Raw genomic sequence first — 17,608 nt, forward strand, 5'->3', positions numbered from 1 at the left:
CTCCACGGATTCCTTCTTTTCTTGGTTGTCTCCTCCGTGGATGTTGACTTTTATGGGGGTGTTTCCACTTTACCAGGCTACATTTTTTTTATCTAATGAGCGCCTTCTCCGGCTATTTGATGACCAGTCTCATTCTGTCCACCGATGTTTCTTTAAATGTGCATGAGAGATTAAAGCGTGTGCGTTAATTGTCGGGTTACATTAAAAGGAAAGTTTGGTGTTCAAACTTTTGGACACGGTCGGTATGGCTATGGTAGCGTGGAGAAGCACGGAGGGAGTGGGGGACACCCAGGGGACCCTGTCCTCTCCGGTGTCCCAGGTGGCGCCGCTGTCTCTGCCCGGAGACATGACGGGACACATGAACTCGGGTCCTTCCCTGGAGATATCCCAGACGGTTGCAGCGGGAGCACCAGCACCGCCGCCCAATGCGCCTGGAACCTCCGCCACAACCACCACTACTAACAACACCTCCTCTTCCTCCTCATCCTCCTCTTCCTCCATGGACAAACAGCAAAGCCAGCAAATCGAGTGCATTGTTTGTGGGGACAAATCCAGCGGGAAGCACTACGGACAGTTCACCTGTGAAGGATGTAAGAGCTTTTTCAAACGCAGCGTCAGGAGGAACCTGAGCTACACCTGCAGGGCCAACAGGAACTGTCCCGTGGACCAGCACCACCGGAACCAGTGCCAGTACTGTCGCCTCAAGAAATGCCTCAAAGTCGGCATGAGGAGGGAAGGTACGATGGGTCCTCCTGGAGCCTCTTATTATTCTGCCAAAACGAAGCACAAAAAAAAATTTTTTCTTTATTTTCTGTAATTATTAACTATGTTTCACTTCACTGTTTGGCTAATAATCCAATAATCCCTCCAAATTGATCTTTTACAGATCCAACATTTAGCTAGCTGATTACTGGACAGCAACATTTATGTGTAGGTTTGACCTAGGCCCTAATACTGTTCGAAAATGCAAAAATATTATTTTACCCTTGTAGAAATAAATTTTAATTGTTTAAGTTCTATATAGCTATAATAAATATTTTATATTATACATGATTCGCATTTAGAGAGGGCTATACAGATTTAGGAGAGTCCCAGTTAGCATCTTAGCATGTTTAGTGAAGGTTAATGATGCTAACAACAAAACAGTTGGATTTTTACATTTCACTAGCTAACTTTCGGCAGCAGGCTCGGTTTAGCTCCGTCGTTTTTCTGTAGCCTTCAAGTTCTTCTGTGTGTGTGTGTGTGTGTGCGTGTGTGTGTGCGCGCGCGCGCGCTGGTCATACAGGCCCAGCTGTAGCTACTGTTATTGTTATGCTAACAGTTATTTTCTTTGCGTAGGCAAATGTGTATTTGTTTTTTATTTTACACATTCATTACTAAGTAGTTGAATATGTCTTTAAGTAAAAATCGTAAAAAATAATTTGTTGAACGTTTTATGCTAAATAATTTGTTGCTAAAATTAAGCTAGTTCTAGACCGGTTTCCGGTTAAGTTAAATTAATTTAAAATTAAGTAACTTCCGTTAAAGTGTCGTAAAATCCTAAAGTGTGGGTCGTGCTCTTGTGCAGACAGTCGACCACTTCTGACCAGACAGAAGAAAAACGGTTTTTAATTGGGAGTCCATTTTGGGGTTTTTGACGTGTGTCAGTTTTAATCATCCGGTGCTTGGTATTTCTTTATTTATTTGTTTATTATGAAGCTCTTCAGCCCGTGTTTTCTCGCGTGTTTTGTGGTTGCAGCCGTCCAGAGAGGCCGCCTTCCCACCCAGTCCTACCACGGCCAGTTCGCCCTGACTAACGGAGACCCCCTGCAGTGCCACTCCTATCTGTCCGGCTACATCTCTCTGCTGCTGCGGGCCGAGCCCTACCCCACCTCCAGGTTCGGCTCCCAGTGCCTGCAGAGCAACAACCTCATGGGCATTGAGAACATCTGCGAGCTGGCGGCCCGGATGCTGTTCAGCGCCGTAGAGTGGGCTCGCAACATCCCGTTCTTCCCAGACTTGCAGGTTCCGGACCAGGTGGCCCTCCTGCGCCTCACCTGGAGTGAACTGTTCGTTCTAAACGCGGCCCAGTGCTCCATGCCGGTCCACGTCGCCCCGCTGCTAGCCGCCGCGGGCCTCCACGCGTCCCCGATGTCCGCCGACCGGGTGGTGGCTTTCATGGATCACATTCGGGTCTTCCAGGAGCAGGTGGAGAAGCTGAAGGTGCTGCAGGTGGATTCGGCGGAGTACAGCTGCGTCAAGGCCATCGTGTTGTTCACCACAGGTAGAGTCCATACCTGCAGAGCAGCCCCAGGGTCGGAGGCTGAACATTAAGAATAAATCTGGCGTCACTGAGAGATTCTTATGACGATGACATGAAGAAATAGAAAATAAAATATATGTAATCAAGCTTAAAAATATTCCAGATGTTTGTGATATCCGATTTAAATATCCAAGAACATAATTCAACATGCAATCTAATACATTCATATAATTAAAAAATACTTTTTGGTCACAAACATGAAGAAAATATTTATTTATTTGTTATAAATGGAAAATAAATAAAAGCATTTTCTTCTACTGCTTTTATGTGATTAAAATATTGATCTCCCGCCAAGAAGGTGCTTTGTAAATACAGATCACATAACGGGGAAAGTTTAAATAATTAAAAATGTAAGATTTTGTCATATGTTTAAATTAAATCAACTTCCTGTTTCCTAAATTTGTACTTTACGTTTCCAGTAAGATGTTTATGGTGTAATTAGGATATTTTAAATGCAGCAAACTAGAAAATATTTGATGCAAACCAAAGCAGTTCCTGACAGTTAACCCTTTAACCTCCACAACATGAAAACAGCGATCAGGTTTTATATTCTTTATAGCAATTATTTTAGCATCTTTTATCCATTCAGATCAAGCTTTGGTGTAACTTAATGTAATAATTATTTTTAAGCGTGAGTAAATCCAAAGCGGCTGACATCAGGTCTGATGCTGGATCAGAGCGACGAGCAGCAGCAGAGGAGAAATAAAGGCAGGTCTTCTATTTTAGTCCCTTTGAGCACATCTGAACACGTGTCCTTAAACTGGGACACAGTAGCCTTTCCATAACCCCTGCTGCCGTGCGGCCTGCAGCAGCATCCTAACCGCTCCTGCTCTCACTGCTCCTTACAGGTTTTATTTTACGTTTTAAGGACTTAGGCTGTCGGAACCATTGAGGTGAAAGGTAGATCTTAATTTCCACCACTTACAGCACCCATAAGTGCACCAAATCTCCAGTTATTAATTTGGTTAATATGCTTTTACTGAGGAGATAAACAGAAGTAAATGTGATTTATGTGGAGCCTCTGACCTTCACCAGCCCCTTGTGCTGCGTCTCCCCCCCCTGCAGATGCCTGCGGCCTGTCGGACGTGGCCCATGTGGAGAGCCTTCAGGAGAAATCCCAGTGTGCTCTGGAGGAGTACGTGAGGAGCCAGTATCCCAACCAGCCCAACAGGTTTGGGAAGCTGCTGCTACGCCTGCCGTCTCTACGCACCGTCTCCTCCTCGGTCATAGAGCAGCTCTTCTTCGTGCGTCTGGTGGGGAAAACCCCCATCGAGACCCTGATCAGGGACATGCTGCTGTCTGGGAGCAGCTTCAGCTGGCCTTACATGCCCATCCAGTAGAACACGCCGCCAGGTCAGGAAAAACATCCCACGGATTTCACTTCCTTATTTTTATCAGGCTAAAGCCCTGGTTGGATAAGCGAGTCAAAAGACTGGAATGAGATTAATAAATAGGTGAAGAATTGTTGTAATTTTACTACTTTCTTGCTGACAGTGGAGCCTCATCCTGAAGCGGAGCTGGTCCGACCCACTGGCACATTTTTACCAGATTTTATGACAACAGATGACTGCTGTTTTTGTTTTTATTGTGATGACCTCTCACTCTCTATGGACGCGTTGTGCTTTCTAAAATAACAAACAGTATTTATTGGACCTGTGTGTATATTTATCGTGCAGTAATTTATGTTCTTTGCCCCAGTTACAGAGAAAACTGCAGGGAGCCTGTTGTGTTGTTGTTGTTTTCATACCTTCCTGAAATAGCACTTTGGACTAAATAAACATTTCAGAAGTATTTAATGCAGGTGTCTGACACCTGGAAACCTCCTGACTTTGAGTTTGTTTCTTACGGGGAGAAATGAAAGCTGTTTTGGATGTTTCAGTGTTTTAGTTTACACACTTTAGAGAGAAGCAAGATAAACACAAATAATGCATTCATTTGCCATCACAGCTTACACGTTCTGACGTAAAATTTCCATTATAGTAATATGTTTCCGCCAGTCTATAGACTATATTAACTATAGTTAATTCCATCTGTTTTACATATCAATACTCGGTGTTTTTATTAGGATTCACACATTTTTGTCATTACTGAGTTATTAAAAGCTAATGAGGCGGCTGGTGGAGAATCTGATATGGCTGAATGTTGTTATATATTTTTAGATCCAAATCCTGATTTCCCAGGATGTGATCAGAGACTAAAGACGCCACCAAATACGGCCGGTAGTCTCCAGGAGTCGTAGAGGTTGAGCAAATAAATAGATGGCCCAGTGTAGGGTGTGTGTGTGTGTGTGTGTGTGTGTGTGTGTGTGTGTGTCCTCCAAACAGGTTGGTTTTTACAGAATCAAGTTTTGTCTTTGATTTGAGGTTTAAACGAAACTAATTCCTCCCAACAGCTGGATGACACGAGTTTCACACACACACACACACACACACAGATTTCCTTTTGCATTGTAGTTTATATTTTGTGAAATGACTATTTTTACAAAAGGACTGGAGCACCAACCATCCAGCCATGTTAGCACCTCCTCTGGGCTCCTCAGAGAGGAGGTGGGACCCAGGAGGAGACGTGAACTCGGTGCCAGATTGAAGCAGGGTGGATTAGAGCAGCTTCTCAGCATCTTAGAGGACAGGGAGCTAATGAGAGGCCCCAGAGTGTTCTGTCACTACAGCTTACCCTGAGGAGGATGACGCTGCAGCTCCGGGCCCCTGGCTGCTCGGGGCCAGAGGGCCAACATGAAACAATGGAGCCGTTTCCCACACAGGTCCAGGGAGGAGAACCGTAAGGGTTCACACCGAGGTCTGCAGATGCCTCTGGGATCAGGGTTCTGGACCGGAGGAGCACAGCAGCACATCCACGTAGATCTCCACCCCCTGGACTTCATAACAGCTCCAATAAAAATAATTAGATGGGTTTAATCCGGGACTCTGTCTGAAGATGGAGATTTAATCTAAAATCTGTAAAAGAGGTTTTCTTTTTAAATAATTTCCTGTAAGAAAATAAAATTTTGAAAAAGGAGAATTTAATGTCCCGATGTTTTTTTTTTATTCCATTATTTGCACGATCTTAATTTGGATTTAAAAGCCTTTAATTCGGTTATGGGACTTTTTATTGCTTTAACCGTTGATTCAAGCCTGTTTACATCAGTAATTAAAGCTTTAAAATCACGATGTTTAAGTAAATGTAAAAATCTGTTTGATCTAAACTTCTGAAGGATTTATGGAATGTTTTTGCGTCCCAGAGAAACAGGATCATCATCCCGCCGCTTCCCGTTTTATTTGTTCTCTCCTCGTTTTCCTAGATTTAGCGGAACTGTTGGGTTTTAAAAAGCAAACGACATTAAATCAAGAGATAAACGGGCGCGCGACACCTGTAGCACCGATAATTAGGCCTAAACAGGTGGTTTTCACTTCCGGTCTCTAATTATTAGTTTTAATCACAAACGCGCCGAAACGTTTTACCTCAAATGATTTCTTATTTCTCCGGTTTGTTTTATTTGCTTTATTCTGTGGCTTTGTTGCAGTTCATAATAAAGATGAGCGCTTTCTCTCAAACCATCAGAAAAGGCTAACGTTTAATAAATGTTCCGGTTTTATTTTATTATTGCAGACCTGTTGTCCCCTTCTGGGAGAGATTGTGTTTTTAACTTTTTGTTTACTAAAAAGACGTCAATTAAAAAATATTTTGAGCAACAAACTAAAAAGGTTTAGTTTTATGTTTAAAATTAGTCGGCTATATCTAAATGTTATTATTATTATTATTATTATTATTATTATTGTAAAAATAAGAATAAAAACATCCATTAGGAGAAAACGGGACCACTGCGGGGTTTGGTTTCAGTGTTTTATTTCTTGCAGCTGCGTAAATCCGGACTTTGCGGATTTGACCTGGGCCGGACCCGAACTGGAGCGGGACGTTTCGGACTTTAGTGGATGCTTCTCCTCCTGCACAGATTCCGCCGTTTAGCAACTATTCTGCAAACTCCTTAAATACGAGTCAATGAGTGTGAAGTCCATGTTTATTATTTTAAAGTATAAAAAAAACTATCTAATGATGAGTAAAGGACTTGTGTGCAGTTATGAGGCGTTTCAGAGAAGATTGGATTGTTTCGTTGTTATTTGGAAAAACAACATTTAAAGCCTGTTTTCCTCCCTGAACTAATTAGGACAGTTATGTTTTTACTTGCAGCTAAAAGCTGAAGAATTTCTAATTTTTTTTGTTGGATTAACTAAATTAAGTTTCAGCCTCCATCTATCAGGAAATTATAATCTCATTCCTCAGCTGTCCATTTCCCTCTCTGTGCTCCAGAGGGATCCACTCCCTGACCTCTGACCCCAACATGCCCTTTCACCTGGCGGGAGAAGGGAGACGCCTGTGCTTAAAGATGATCAGCTGAACTTATCACATCTTTTCAGACAGACTGAAAAGCTTACGAGCCCTCACAGAGTAGCCCCTCTTCAGCGGAACGTTTGTAATTCTCACTGATAAAATTCCTCGTCTGACATCTTCTCCTCACTTTGAAGAATGCTAATTTCCACCCTGAGAGGTGATGCTGCAGAACCACGCCTCAGTGAGCCCATCTGATGCTCGTGGAAGCTAAATCCTAAAAGCAGTGAATATTGGAGGAAGGCTGTCTGCTGAGCCCCCCCCCCCCCCCCCCCCCCCCCCACACACACACACACACCCCACACCCTCCACCATTGCCAAACATTTCAGAGACAGAGCAGGAGAAAAAAACACAGCAATCAACTCAAGGACTGTACAAATAGTGAGCTGTTGTTGCTAAGAGACAGATGCAGAATAACCTCCACTAGGAACCTGACCATGACCCTTCCTCTTCCTCCTCCTCCTCCTCCTCCTCCCAACCAGTCTCTCCCATCCAATTACTGAGGAACATTAAAGACCACCTCCATCAGCTGAAAGCAGGGAGAAAAGATGGTGGTTACTTCATCAGGAAGATTGTGGCTTATTTGTTCGAAGTGAAAAAACAAACCAGTTTTGTCTCCTAATGCATGTGTGTATGCAGCCGGCCCGGACCAGTGGTGCTGGTGTGTTTCATGCAGGCTGTGGGGACAGGCGGTGTTTGGGATGGGGGTGTAGGGTGGGGTGGGCAGAGGGAATCTGTCAGACGAATGAGAAGATGAAGATTTGACAAAGAGGTGACAGGGAGTTCAGCTCAGACGAGGCCTGTCGTTTAGCACGTGTGTGGCTGACAGGTGGAATCCCAGAGGCGCGTCTGTTACTGCAGTCAGGCTGCCAGGCCCAGCACCACCAGCACCAGAGACCGCGTGGGCGGGGCCACACCGCTGACACCATCGAAGCTCATTGGCTCAGCCTCGTTTGGCGCAGGCCTCCCAACCAGAGGTCTAGATTAAAGCTTTATTGTGCAGAAACCAGGGCGAAAGTCATGTTAATCCTCCTCTAATACATGGCTGTCAGTGATCTGTTTCTACAACACGACCCAAACAAGCCCACAGGAGCTGCTCTAATCTGGCCGAGGGCGCAGGAGGGTTCTGGACTCATACTTTTATTTTTATTTGTTTGTTTTTTTCAACATTCTGTCGCAGTAAACAGTAGAGTGGTGAAAAGGTCTAACACAAATCCTCCAGCTTTGGTCAGAAGATGAAATGATGAAAACAGATTCACACGGGATCATCAAATATCCAATATCCCAACTCCCAAACATCCACAGCATGTTTGTATACAAACAGCTTCTAAATGCTCCTCTGGAAAGAAAAGCTTTAAAACAAACAAACAAACCTTACACGGACATTATGTTTCTGTGTAAAACAGTCCAACAATAAACACTTGTCACCCACTGAACAGCCTCTGTTCTGAGAAACAGAGTTTATATTCTACAGGACTGATGGGCTAACAGCTAGTATTGAGTCCATAATGCAGCACCACCTCTGCTATTCTCATGAGGAGCTGGAGGCCAGGTCTGAGAGATCCAGACCAATGAAAATGTTCGCTCTGCTTCATTGGAGGAGCCTAAAGAAAACAAAACATGTAGTTAGCAGGAAGAAAAGGAGCTCATTGCCTCAGACCTTCTGCACACTGTGATCTGTCACTGATTTAATAAAGTGAAACACTGTTCATAAACACTATCTGCTCTTTTAATGTAACCAGCTCTTGTCTGTAGAACCTGTCTGTGAGCAAAGGTGTCAAGTAATGAAGTACAAATACTTTGTTACCTTAACTCTGTACTGTTTACTCCTAAAATTAGTAACACTTTACAACAAGAGTCCCTTTATAAATGTTACTTAGGGCATTGTTAAGCATTAATAAACCGTTAAAATATTAACAACTGCTTACAAATTTACGTTAATATAAAGTAATGCATTACTAAGCAGCACCCCCTCACCCCACTCCGGCCCCTTGTCCTGACCTGTCATACAGGTCATAGTAACCTAAAAGGGTTCAAATGAAGGCAACTGGACTTCTTTGGTTTCTTGAAGATGTTTCGTTTCTCATCCTGTCATGAGTTGGGGTGAGTACTCTCGTCGCACATTCCATCTTCGAGTTATTTTTCAGGAGAGGGAGGCGCTCAGCTGCTTCTGGTTAGCAATCAACTACACTGGCTTCTTAAGGAGTTGTAGAACACTCCTCGACGCGGGATGATTACTACTACCCGGTAGATTCCAGCCTCATAGTGCTTTGTTTTCTTGAGCCTCTAGTGAGTTTTCTGGATTTATATGCTTTGTGTTTTTTATGCTCACACCAAGCCCCCACAATGCAGCTCTAAAATTGAGTCAAACCCGGAAGTACCAAAAATTGCAGTTCCAACCTCATCCGCTGGGGGCTGGTGTCAGAAGCGAGCAAATCCTCATTGACTCCCATGTTAAAAATGCCAATTTCACAGCAGAAATAAACATGTTTACAGCCTGGTACCAAAACATGTTTTTGGTTTAAATGATCTAGTTTACACTCATGACAACTCTGAGGGGGGTGAATTATTTTCTCACTCTTCTGTTTAAGTGTATTAAAAGCCTAAAATTCTGTATAATTAATGAGCATCCAACCCACGTGACCGCCGCCTCAGACCCACGTGACCACAGAGCTAGCTCCGTGGAAAGGCCTCAGTAGAGCCGCGGTCTTGCCTGGAAACTGTTCCGGGATTTTGAGTCTCTGTGTTTGTGTATTCTTTTTTGGATAGTTTTTGTGCAATTGTTGGACAAAATGACTTGCTGTGGCATTAATTGCGCTAATAGAGCGTCCAAGGAGTCCCCACTTCATTTTTTTCGGTAAGTAAAATTATATTTATGTATTTTAGGTGACTGCTGAGCTGAGCTTAAATTTTAACATGTACTGTTTAACATTGAAATTTAAATGTAATAAGGTAAAACCCAGTGCATTTAACATAATGCTGCACTTCAGAAAATGGGTTGAAATATAACATGTTGGTGGAGCTGGGTTCCGACTACTTGTGGAGACTGATGTTTTCCACCCGTTCTCCCCTCCCCGCAGCTCGGCGCATCTCTGTCTGATTGCGGCTCCTGTCTGCTGCGTGGGCTGCCGGCTTGTGGAGCTCTGGGATGGAAACCTTTCCACCCAGTTCTCCCCAGCGGCAGCTCTGCGCATCTCAGATCGCAGCGACGCTTGTCTGCTGTGCGGCTGCCGGCTTGTGGAGGTCTCGGAGAACTCTGTGTTCCACCCGGTTTTACCCAGCGGTCAGCCCGGCAAATCTCTGACTCAGAAGCTCTGGTGTTGTGCACAGTTAACTCCGGTTGTAGCTAGGTTGCTACCTCCGTTAGCTTAGCTCCCACCTTGCGTTAGCTTTGGGTTAGCTTCAGGTTAGCTTGTAGCTAGTTCGACCGGGTGTCGTCAGTTGATTCCAGGCTTACAGCCCCACCCTCAGCTCCTCCTCTCTTCCCTTTTGTGGAATTGTCTGGGCTTGACGGAACCTGTGACACAGTCAAAATGGCGGTGGTGGCCACCTCCCATTTGGCCTCAAAACCGTGATATTGGAGCCTATGGAAAGGAGATGTCCCGTATATTTATGTCAATGGCTCACACCTGCTTCAGGAATTTTGGAGAATCTCTGTTGAAGGAACTCTTTGGATTCTCTAAACTCGTCAGGATACTCACCGCCTCTAGGTAACCTTCTGGACGCAGCTTCCCAGTGTTCTCCATCTCTCCAGTCGCTCCACTCCTCTGCTTCCCACACGCTCCCTCTCCTGGATATACACACCTCGACTCACCCAACTCTCGACCTGCCCCTCCCTATTCCTCCTCATCTCCTTTGCCCAACGCTGAGTACGGACTTTACTCCATCTACTGGAAGCTCCAGTGCGCTTTTTGTTCCCGTTTATCAATAAATTCCTTATTTTGATCATTATGACCTGTGAGTGTGTTGATTCTGCATGTCCTGGGTTAAACTCCTTCCCCAGACCATGTCACATCCGAGGATCTTTGTCAATTCTGACTGAAATATGGAGATCAAGCTCATAAGCTGTAGCTGTTTGTTGTTGTTTAAAGAGCAGAAACTCCCTCTGAATACCCCTCTCCCTATACCCTGATGAGTCGTTGGTTTTGTTAGACTCTATTGAGAGGGAGTCGTGTTGATTAGATGCAGGAAGGTGTGACCTAGACTGAACCTGCTGAGGAATGAGATTCAAAGCTGCATTTATAGGTGCTGGAAAGGTGAAATCTAAGCCCCTCCCCTATTTAAAGTGAGTTTTTGACATAAGTAGCTTCTTTTACTCCTCTCTCAAACCATCTATCTTCTCTGTCCAGAATGGGTTTGCTATTTTCAAAGGCGCGCCCCTTGTCCTTCAGGTGTAGTTGGACTGCAGAGTCGTGACCTGAAGAGGTGGCTCTCATTTTCATTTATTTATTTGTTTATAGAGCGCCTTCCTGCTGCCAATCAAGGCTGCCCAAAGCGCTGAACACACCAGTATAAAAACAACAAACATTAAAATAATAAGTGATACATCATAAAAAGTTCCCTCCTTTTGTCTTTCTTCAGTCTTTGTGGCAAAGATCTCGGCCCGATGGTGTAAAGACATTTTGTGCTCCAGTGGGTGATGTGAGTCGAAATGCAAATACTGGTCTGTGGGAGTAGGTTTCCTGTAGACTTCAATGCTGAGACTTCCATCTTGTTCAGTTTGTGCAGTACAGTCCAAGAAGGGCAGTTGGTTGTTGTGTGCATCTTCGCTGGTGAACTTGATGTTCTTTTCCACGGCGTTAAGGTGCTTGGTAAAGTCCTAGGCCTACTTCCTTTGTGAGAATTCTGACCCATGTGTCGTCCACATGCCTGAACCAATGGCTTGGTGTTGTTCCACTGCAGGAGTTCAATGCTCTGGTTTTCACTTTCTCCATGTTAATGTTATAGGTGATACTGGGGAGCCCATGGTGCCTCCATGTTTCTGACGGTAAAACTTGTCCTTGTGTTTGAACAAGGTAAAGGCAGAGTTCCAAGAGAGTACAGATCTGGTCTGGAGTCAGTTTGTCCTCTCACTTCAAGTGTTTCCCTTCAATTTAAAACATTTCTTCATTACTCCTATTTTATTTTGGCTAGTCATTGCTAAAAAAAAAACACAAAGACAAATTGCACCATCGGGATAGAGTGAATTTGAATGTGGCTTGCTATTACATCTGTCACCCACATATGGGTCTGCATTAATTATCAGAGGGCATGTATGTGGCTTCAACAAGTATCCTAGTGCAGCGGTTCCCAGATGTTCCAGCTTCAGACCTACAAAATAACAATTGTCAAGAGATGCAACCCCTGATATCTCTGAATTAACAATACAGACTTGCTTAAAACGCTAAATAAGAAAAACTTCTCCACTTACATTGATTTATGACCATTTAGTTGAGTTTTTGTAACTATTATTGAAGAAATGAAGCTTCAGCTTTTTGATCAATTTATGGAAATCACCTCAAGACCACCTGCTTAGTTCTTGGTGACCCACGGCGGGGCCCCATCCCCAACGTTGGGAACCACTTTGGTATTTTAACATAACACTATCTTTCTGGCTTTCAGTAAAACTTTTTTGGGTGGTGTGGTAGTAATGTGCATTATTTTTAGTTTTACACTTTAAGTAGTTTAGAAACTAGTACTTTTTTCACTTTTACTTGAGTAAAACACTTAAAACAATTCTTCAACTTCTACAGAAGTCTTTTGGTAGCCCAGTGTTTAAACACGTAAGGAAGATGGAAGAAGACATTTACTTCTATAGCAGTTTTCACAGATAAAATCACAAAGTGCTTCACAAAAACAATGAAAACATCCTCGTCATTTCACTTTTCAAATACCCTATAAATGTAAGCAGCATCAAATAAAACCTGCTCACACCACAAACAAACTTCACATGTTAATTATTTAGACCTTGAATCTTCTTTCTAGATCAGCTGATTAGTTCATTCAGTCCAGATGTTTGACCAAAGACATGAATCTGATGAGCTGCTGGTTTACGCTTTATAATTCATCTTTCTGAGCCCGTCTCTGATACACACACACACACACACACACACACACACACACACACACACACACACACACACACACACACACACACACACACACACACACACACACACACACACACACACACACACACACACACACACACACACACACATATTCTCATCTAGCATTTGTTCTGAGGGTTATTATTGACTTCCATTCACTTTGATGACTGGATTGTGCTTAACCCTAACACTAACCAGTCTATGCCTAACCCTAACTAAAACTTAATTCACACCAAACCTCTAAAATTAACGAGCAGAGCTCTGTAGCATTGTACCAAAGAGAGGACCAGCAAAATGTTCTCAGTTTACAGGTGAAAAGTTTGTCATTGGTGCTCACTTTGATGTATAGATGAGTACACACACACACACACACGCCCACTCACACATGCATACACACACACACACACACACACACACACACACACACACACACACACACACACACACACACACACACACACACACACACACACACACACACACAGGAACTGGAATCATGCCGACTCAGACAATGGAGACAGTGCAGAATGGAGCCATGCAGTCTGTGAGCACATCAGATCAGATGCACATACATGTGAAACAGAGCAGAAAGAGACCCTCTAAACAGAGCTGAGCACACTCACCTCAAACTGGAGTAAAAAAGAGAACGCACACATGCACACACACACACACACACACACGCACGCACGCACGCACGCACACACACACACACACACACACACACCTAACACTAAAGTTAACCCTCTCAGGCTAAAAATAAGTTTTGATAAAAGGACGAACAACTGTCTTTCAGGGTACTTCAGAGTTAAAAATGCTCATGAAGTACGTATGTGGAGTAACCAGGTACTGTAGGTAGGTTTTAATGTTGCAAATCTGCAACGCCTGCCTCCAGAGGGTAAAGATTTTATTCCAATTACAGGTGGATGTCCTACAAGCAGACTTTAAAAGGGTTCTGAACCAAAATCGGTACAGTTTGTTAAAGCTTGTTAAATACTTCATGTCTGTGCTCCACCGGCAGCTTTCAGTTAAGTTCTCAGCTGATTAGCTTCATCATATTGTCTCATATTGTCCCAATATAATTCAGTAATCTAAATAACGTGTTGCCAGCTTCATCGCTGTGTGTATTTATTGATATAACATCGGAAAATATTTAATCAATTGCTGACCAGAATAAATCTTCCTGATGCTTGTTTATTCTTTACCGGAGCTAACACGGTTAGTGCTGCGGCAGTCATGCTAACGGGACTCGTCTGGATCCCAGAAGTAGCGGTGCGGTTCTAGATGGATTTATAGATGTAGGTTATTATTTTAGATCAAACCTGTGTTGGTTAAAAATACGTGTAGGACACGGACATATGGCACAGACCTTTAGCTGCAGCTGCAAACGCAATTTTCTGTTTTAATTAGGAACACGATAGTAAACAAAATACAGTGATTTACCATGCTAGCAACAGCAGCTACCCAGTATGACATGTGTGAGTGACGTATGCAAAACACAGTTCTTCACTGTGTAAGTAAGTAATGATTAAGTAATGAATTGTTCCTCAGTAGTTACTTGTGAGGTTGTTGCACTGCACATGCCAGGGCATGAAGTACTGGCCGTGAAACTAAAGGACAATAGTTTCTTACTTATTGAGTGACAAACAATGGTATATGGCCTGAGATTCTATAGCACCTTCCTAGGGTTCTACAACCCCCCAAGGCCCTTCACAACACAATCAGTCATTCACACATTCATTCACATGCTGGTGGGGATGAGCTACAATGTAGCCAGAGCTGTTCTGGGGCACACTGACAGAGGCGAGGCCTGTTTTGCACTGGTAGGCCTATACCACCGGTCCCTCCGACCACCACCAGCAGGCAAAGTGGGTTAAGTGTCTTGCCCAAGGACACAATGGCAGAATTCTCAGATCGGAGCTGGGATCGAACCTGCAACCTGGACAACCCTTCTGAGCTACTGCTGTTCATGCTGTGTGACAAGTAAAATCAAGATGGTACAGCAGCGGTACATCACTGTGACATTGTAAATGCTTTGCATCCTGTCACGTCCTCCACCTGTCAGCACCCACTCGGACGGGTATCTACCAGCAAGGACTCCATTACCCAGCACTCCACTCGCTGGATCTCTGTTTCACATCACTACCTCACCTGAATACTGAAGTTCACAACTTCCATCGGCATTCAGTCATTGTTTCTCTCAGAATCGACAACTACCAGTAAATCAGTCTTTCTTATTCTTGGAAAGTCGACCCAGCCTTGTTTCCTTATGCTCCCTGACATTCCTATGTTAACTGTGTGTCAGGCCCTGACAGAGACAGTCCCCAATTATCCTTAGCCCTTCAACACCAGGGTACCCCAGCGAGTATGGGGCCCCACATCAGCCTCCTGGAGCGATGGGATGGTATCAAAGGCAGCCTGGACGGCATGTTGGCTACATTAGATATGTTGTTTGAATGTCAGCCCTCCAGTTATGCCACCTCCCACTCCAGGGTGACCCTACTGACCTCCTTGCTAACTGGGCAAGCCCAGGAGTGGGGTGCGGCCCTTTACAACAACCGGACTCCTGCCTGCATCTATTACTCTACCTTCGATAAGGAGCTGCACAAGTTCTTTGTGCAACCCAGCAACGAGGTTGCCTCCTACCTCCGAGATGAGATGGTCGGCCACGAGAGTCCCACAACACTGTATTCCATGGTAGACCACTCCATTCTCTCCATAGCAGCTTCAGATCCATCTCCAAACTTCTGTTCATCCCCGAGATCTTGGAAAAGGTTGTGGCTAAACGACTCGCAGCTGCTCTTGATGAACATAACATCTATGATAGCTTCCAGTTAGGTTTTCGTAGAGCTCATTCTACTGGAACAGCTCTTCTTAGGGTCTCTAGTGACCTTCTGACTCACAGTGCTGCAGGGGACTGTTCTGTTCTGGTCCTGCTGGACCTGACTGCAGCCTTTGACACTGTTGTTTATCACCTGCTCCTGGAGATGCTGAGAGACTGGGTAGGCTTATCAAGAACTGCTCTGGAGTGGTTCACCTCTTATTTGTCTGAGCATTCTTTTTGTGTCCATCTCCAAGTTTCGGTCCTCCACCACCTCCCTCACCCATGGTGTCCCACAAGGTTCTGTGCTGAGGCCTCTAATGGTGCTTACACATTAGCGTTGGTACGGTCCCTTACGGTACCGTACGGGACCGGAATTTGGTTTCACACATGGGTCAAATATGTGTTTTTGGTTCCGAGGTGACTCTTTTTTTCAAAACTCCTCCCCAGCGGTCAGACCGGGACTGGGGTGACACTACGGACTGATTGGTCAGCTGAAATGATGCCTACCGCCTCCAGTTGGTCAGTAGAATTAGCCACCGGGGGGTTTCTCCATGCACTATTCATTCATCCTGGATGCTGTTTATAATTGTGTTTATAATGGAGGACACCGCAAACTTTCTCACATGTGGTAAATGCCACCCACAGGCTCAGGGATTTCTGCATTCCTGAGAAGTCCTTCAGATTTAAATGAGAACACTCCCGTTCAAAACCAAACTCACACCATCCAGCCCCACCAAACCCTGACCGTTCCGACGTCTATCTGTAAGCGCCTTACTGTTCTTCCTCTATCTGCTTCCTCTTCAGCACATCCTGAGCTCCTTCAAAGGAATCTCTTACCATCTTTATGCGGATGACATCCAACTGTACATCTCCTTTAAGCCCCATGAGATGTCTAAGCTGTAGCTGTTATACTCCTGCTTTGACTCTATCAAAACCTGGATGATAGAACCTTTTTCTTCTTCCAGCTCTTGGAGAGTACAGATGCTTTTTTTTCCTCCTCCTCCCTATCTTATCCCAAGGCTCTTTGTCTGTCTTTGGGTGTACGGCGCTTCTGCATTTTTTCTGGAAACTGGAGATTATTAAAAATGGACCCGGTCAGCTGGTCTCTCAATGCGATTGACGAAATGTTCTCAATGATGAGAACGGGAGAAGGGGCTTCCGGGTGCCCCCCTGGGACAAATCCAGTTGAGCATATCATGACTCCTGGAAACAGTGGAACATGATCTGCTTATCTCAACTGTCTGTAGAGGATTCTGATGACATCTGGATATTTGTGGTGTTGGTGCCATGTTTCCTGCTTTTTGGCCTGGGAGGTTACCTGGCTTACTGGAAAATTAATGAGCTGTCGAGGAATATTGGCTCTTTCCCGGAGCTCAGGGATGGATTACACCGTGCTGTGAATGCACAGACTCATATAATTGTTGAGATGAGTCGTAAGCTCGGAAATTTGGCTGAGATTCAGGCTCTGGCACAAAAGATGGATGCGATCAAGGAGCGAGTGGACGAATCAGCACGGATTGGGATAGATTAATTTATGCCATTATTGGATTTTGAGAGGTTGAGGACCAATGGAACTTTAAGACATAGAAGAAATGATTCCTGTCTGTCCCCAAAACAATTTCGTATCGGAATCTGGTACCCTTGAGCCTGTGAGGCTGAAACGAATACTCCCCCTCAGAAGAAATGTGGAATCCTGCCATCGCCATTGCAACTTTGTCTCCCTATCCCAGCCTGGGCAGGACTGTGAGCTGTGAAGGCCGCTGAATTGTTCCAGGAGTCACTGTGCCCTCTAAACCCAACGACCTCCTCCCCGTCCAAACGGAGGTGATGAGCGCTGCTTATCGTGGCTGCATGCACTGATGTGTGGAGAGTCCCCAACCCTAACTCCCCACCTAGTGGACACTTATGTTGTATAATGTCTGAAGTCTGTTGCATTTCTGTCTGAGGTGTTTTTTGCATAGCAAAGCTGCCCTCCCTGTGGAGGGTAACTCTGAAGTGCCTTTTTTTCCCCT

General features: G+C 44.5%; 1 protein-coding gene across 1 annotated transcript; it reads left to right on the plus strand.

The window, feature by feature from the left end:
- The first annotated feature begins 111 nt into the window (after positions 1-111).
- LOC107381980 (COUP transcription factor 2) lies at positions 112-3,788 on the plus strand. The gene is made up of 3 exons (XM_015953926.3): positions 112-737; positions 1,739-2,263; positions 3,368-3,788. Exons 1-3 carry the CDS (start codon positions 245-247, stop codon positions 3,640-3,642), a joined length of 1,293 nt encoding a protein of 430 aa, XP_015809412.1. The 5' UTR covers positions 112-244; the 3' UTR covers positions 3,643-3,788.
- The last annotated feature ends 13,820 nt before the right edge of the window (positions 3,789-17,608 follow it).

Source organism: Nothobranchius furzeri, chromosome 9 (assembly GCF_043380555.1).
Source record: "Nothobranchius furzeri strain GRZ-AD chromosome 9, NfurGRZ-RIMD1, whole genome shotgun sequence".
NCBI classification, from domain to species: Eukaryota; Metazoa; Chordata; class Actinopteri; order Cyprinodontiformes; family Nothobranchiidae; genus Nothobranchius; species Nothobranchius furzeri.

Coding starts and splice junctions, on each gene's coding strand:
- LOC107381980 (XM_015953926.3), top strand. CDS start 245: ATGGCTATGGTAGCGTGGAGAAGCACGGAGGGAGTGGGGGACACCCAG. Junction 738..1,738: donor AGTCGGCATGAGGAGGGAAG/GTACGATGGGTC, acceptor TTGTGGTTGCAG/CCGTCCAGAGAGGCCGCCTT. Junction 2,264..3,367: donor CATCGTGTTGTTCACCACAG/GTAGAGTCCATA, acceptor CCCCCCCTGCAG/ATGCCTGCGGCCTGTCGGAC.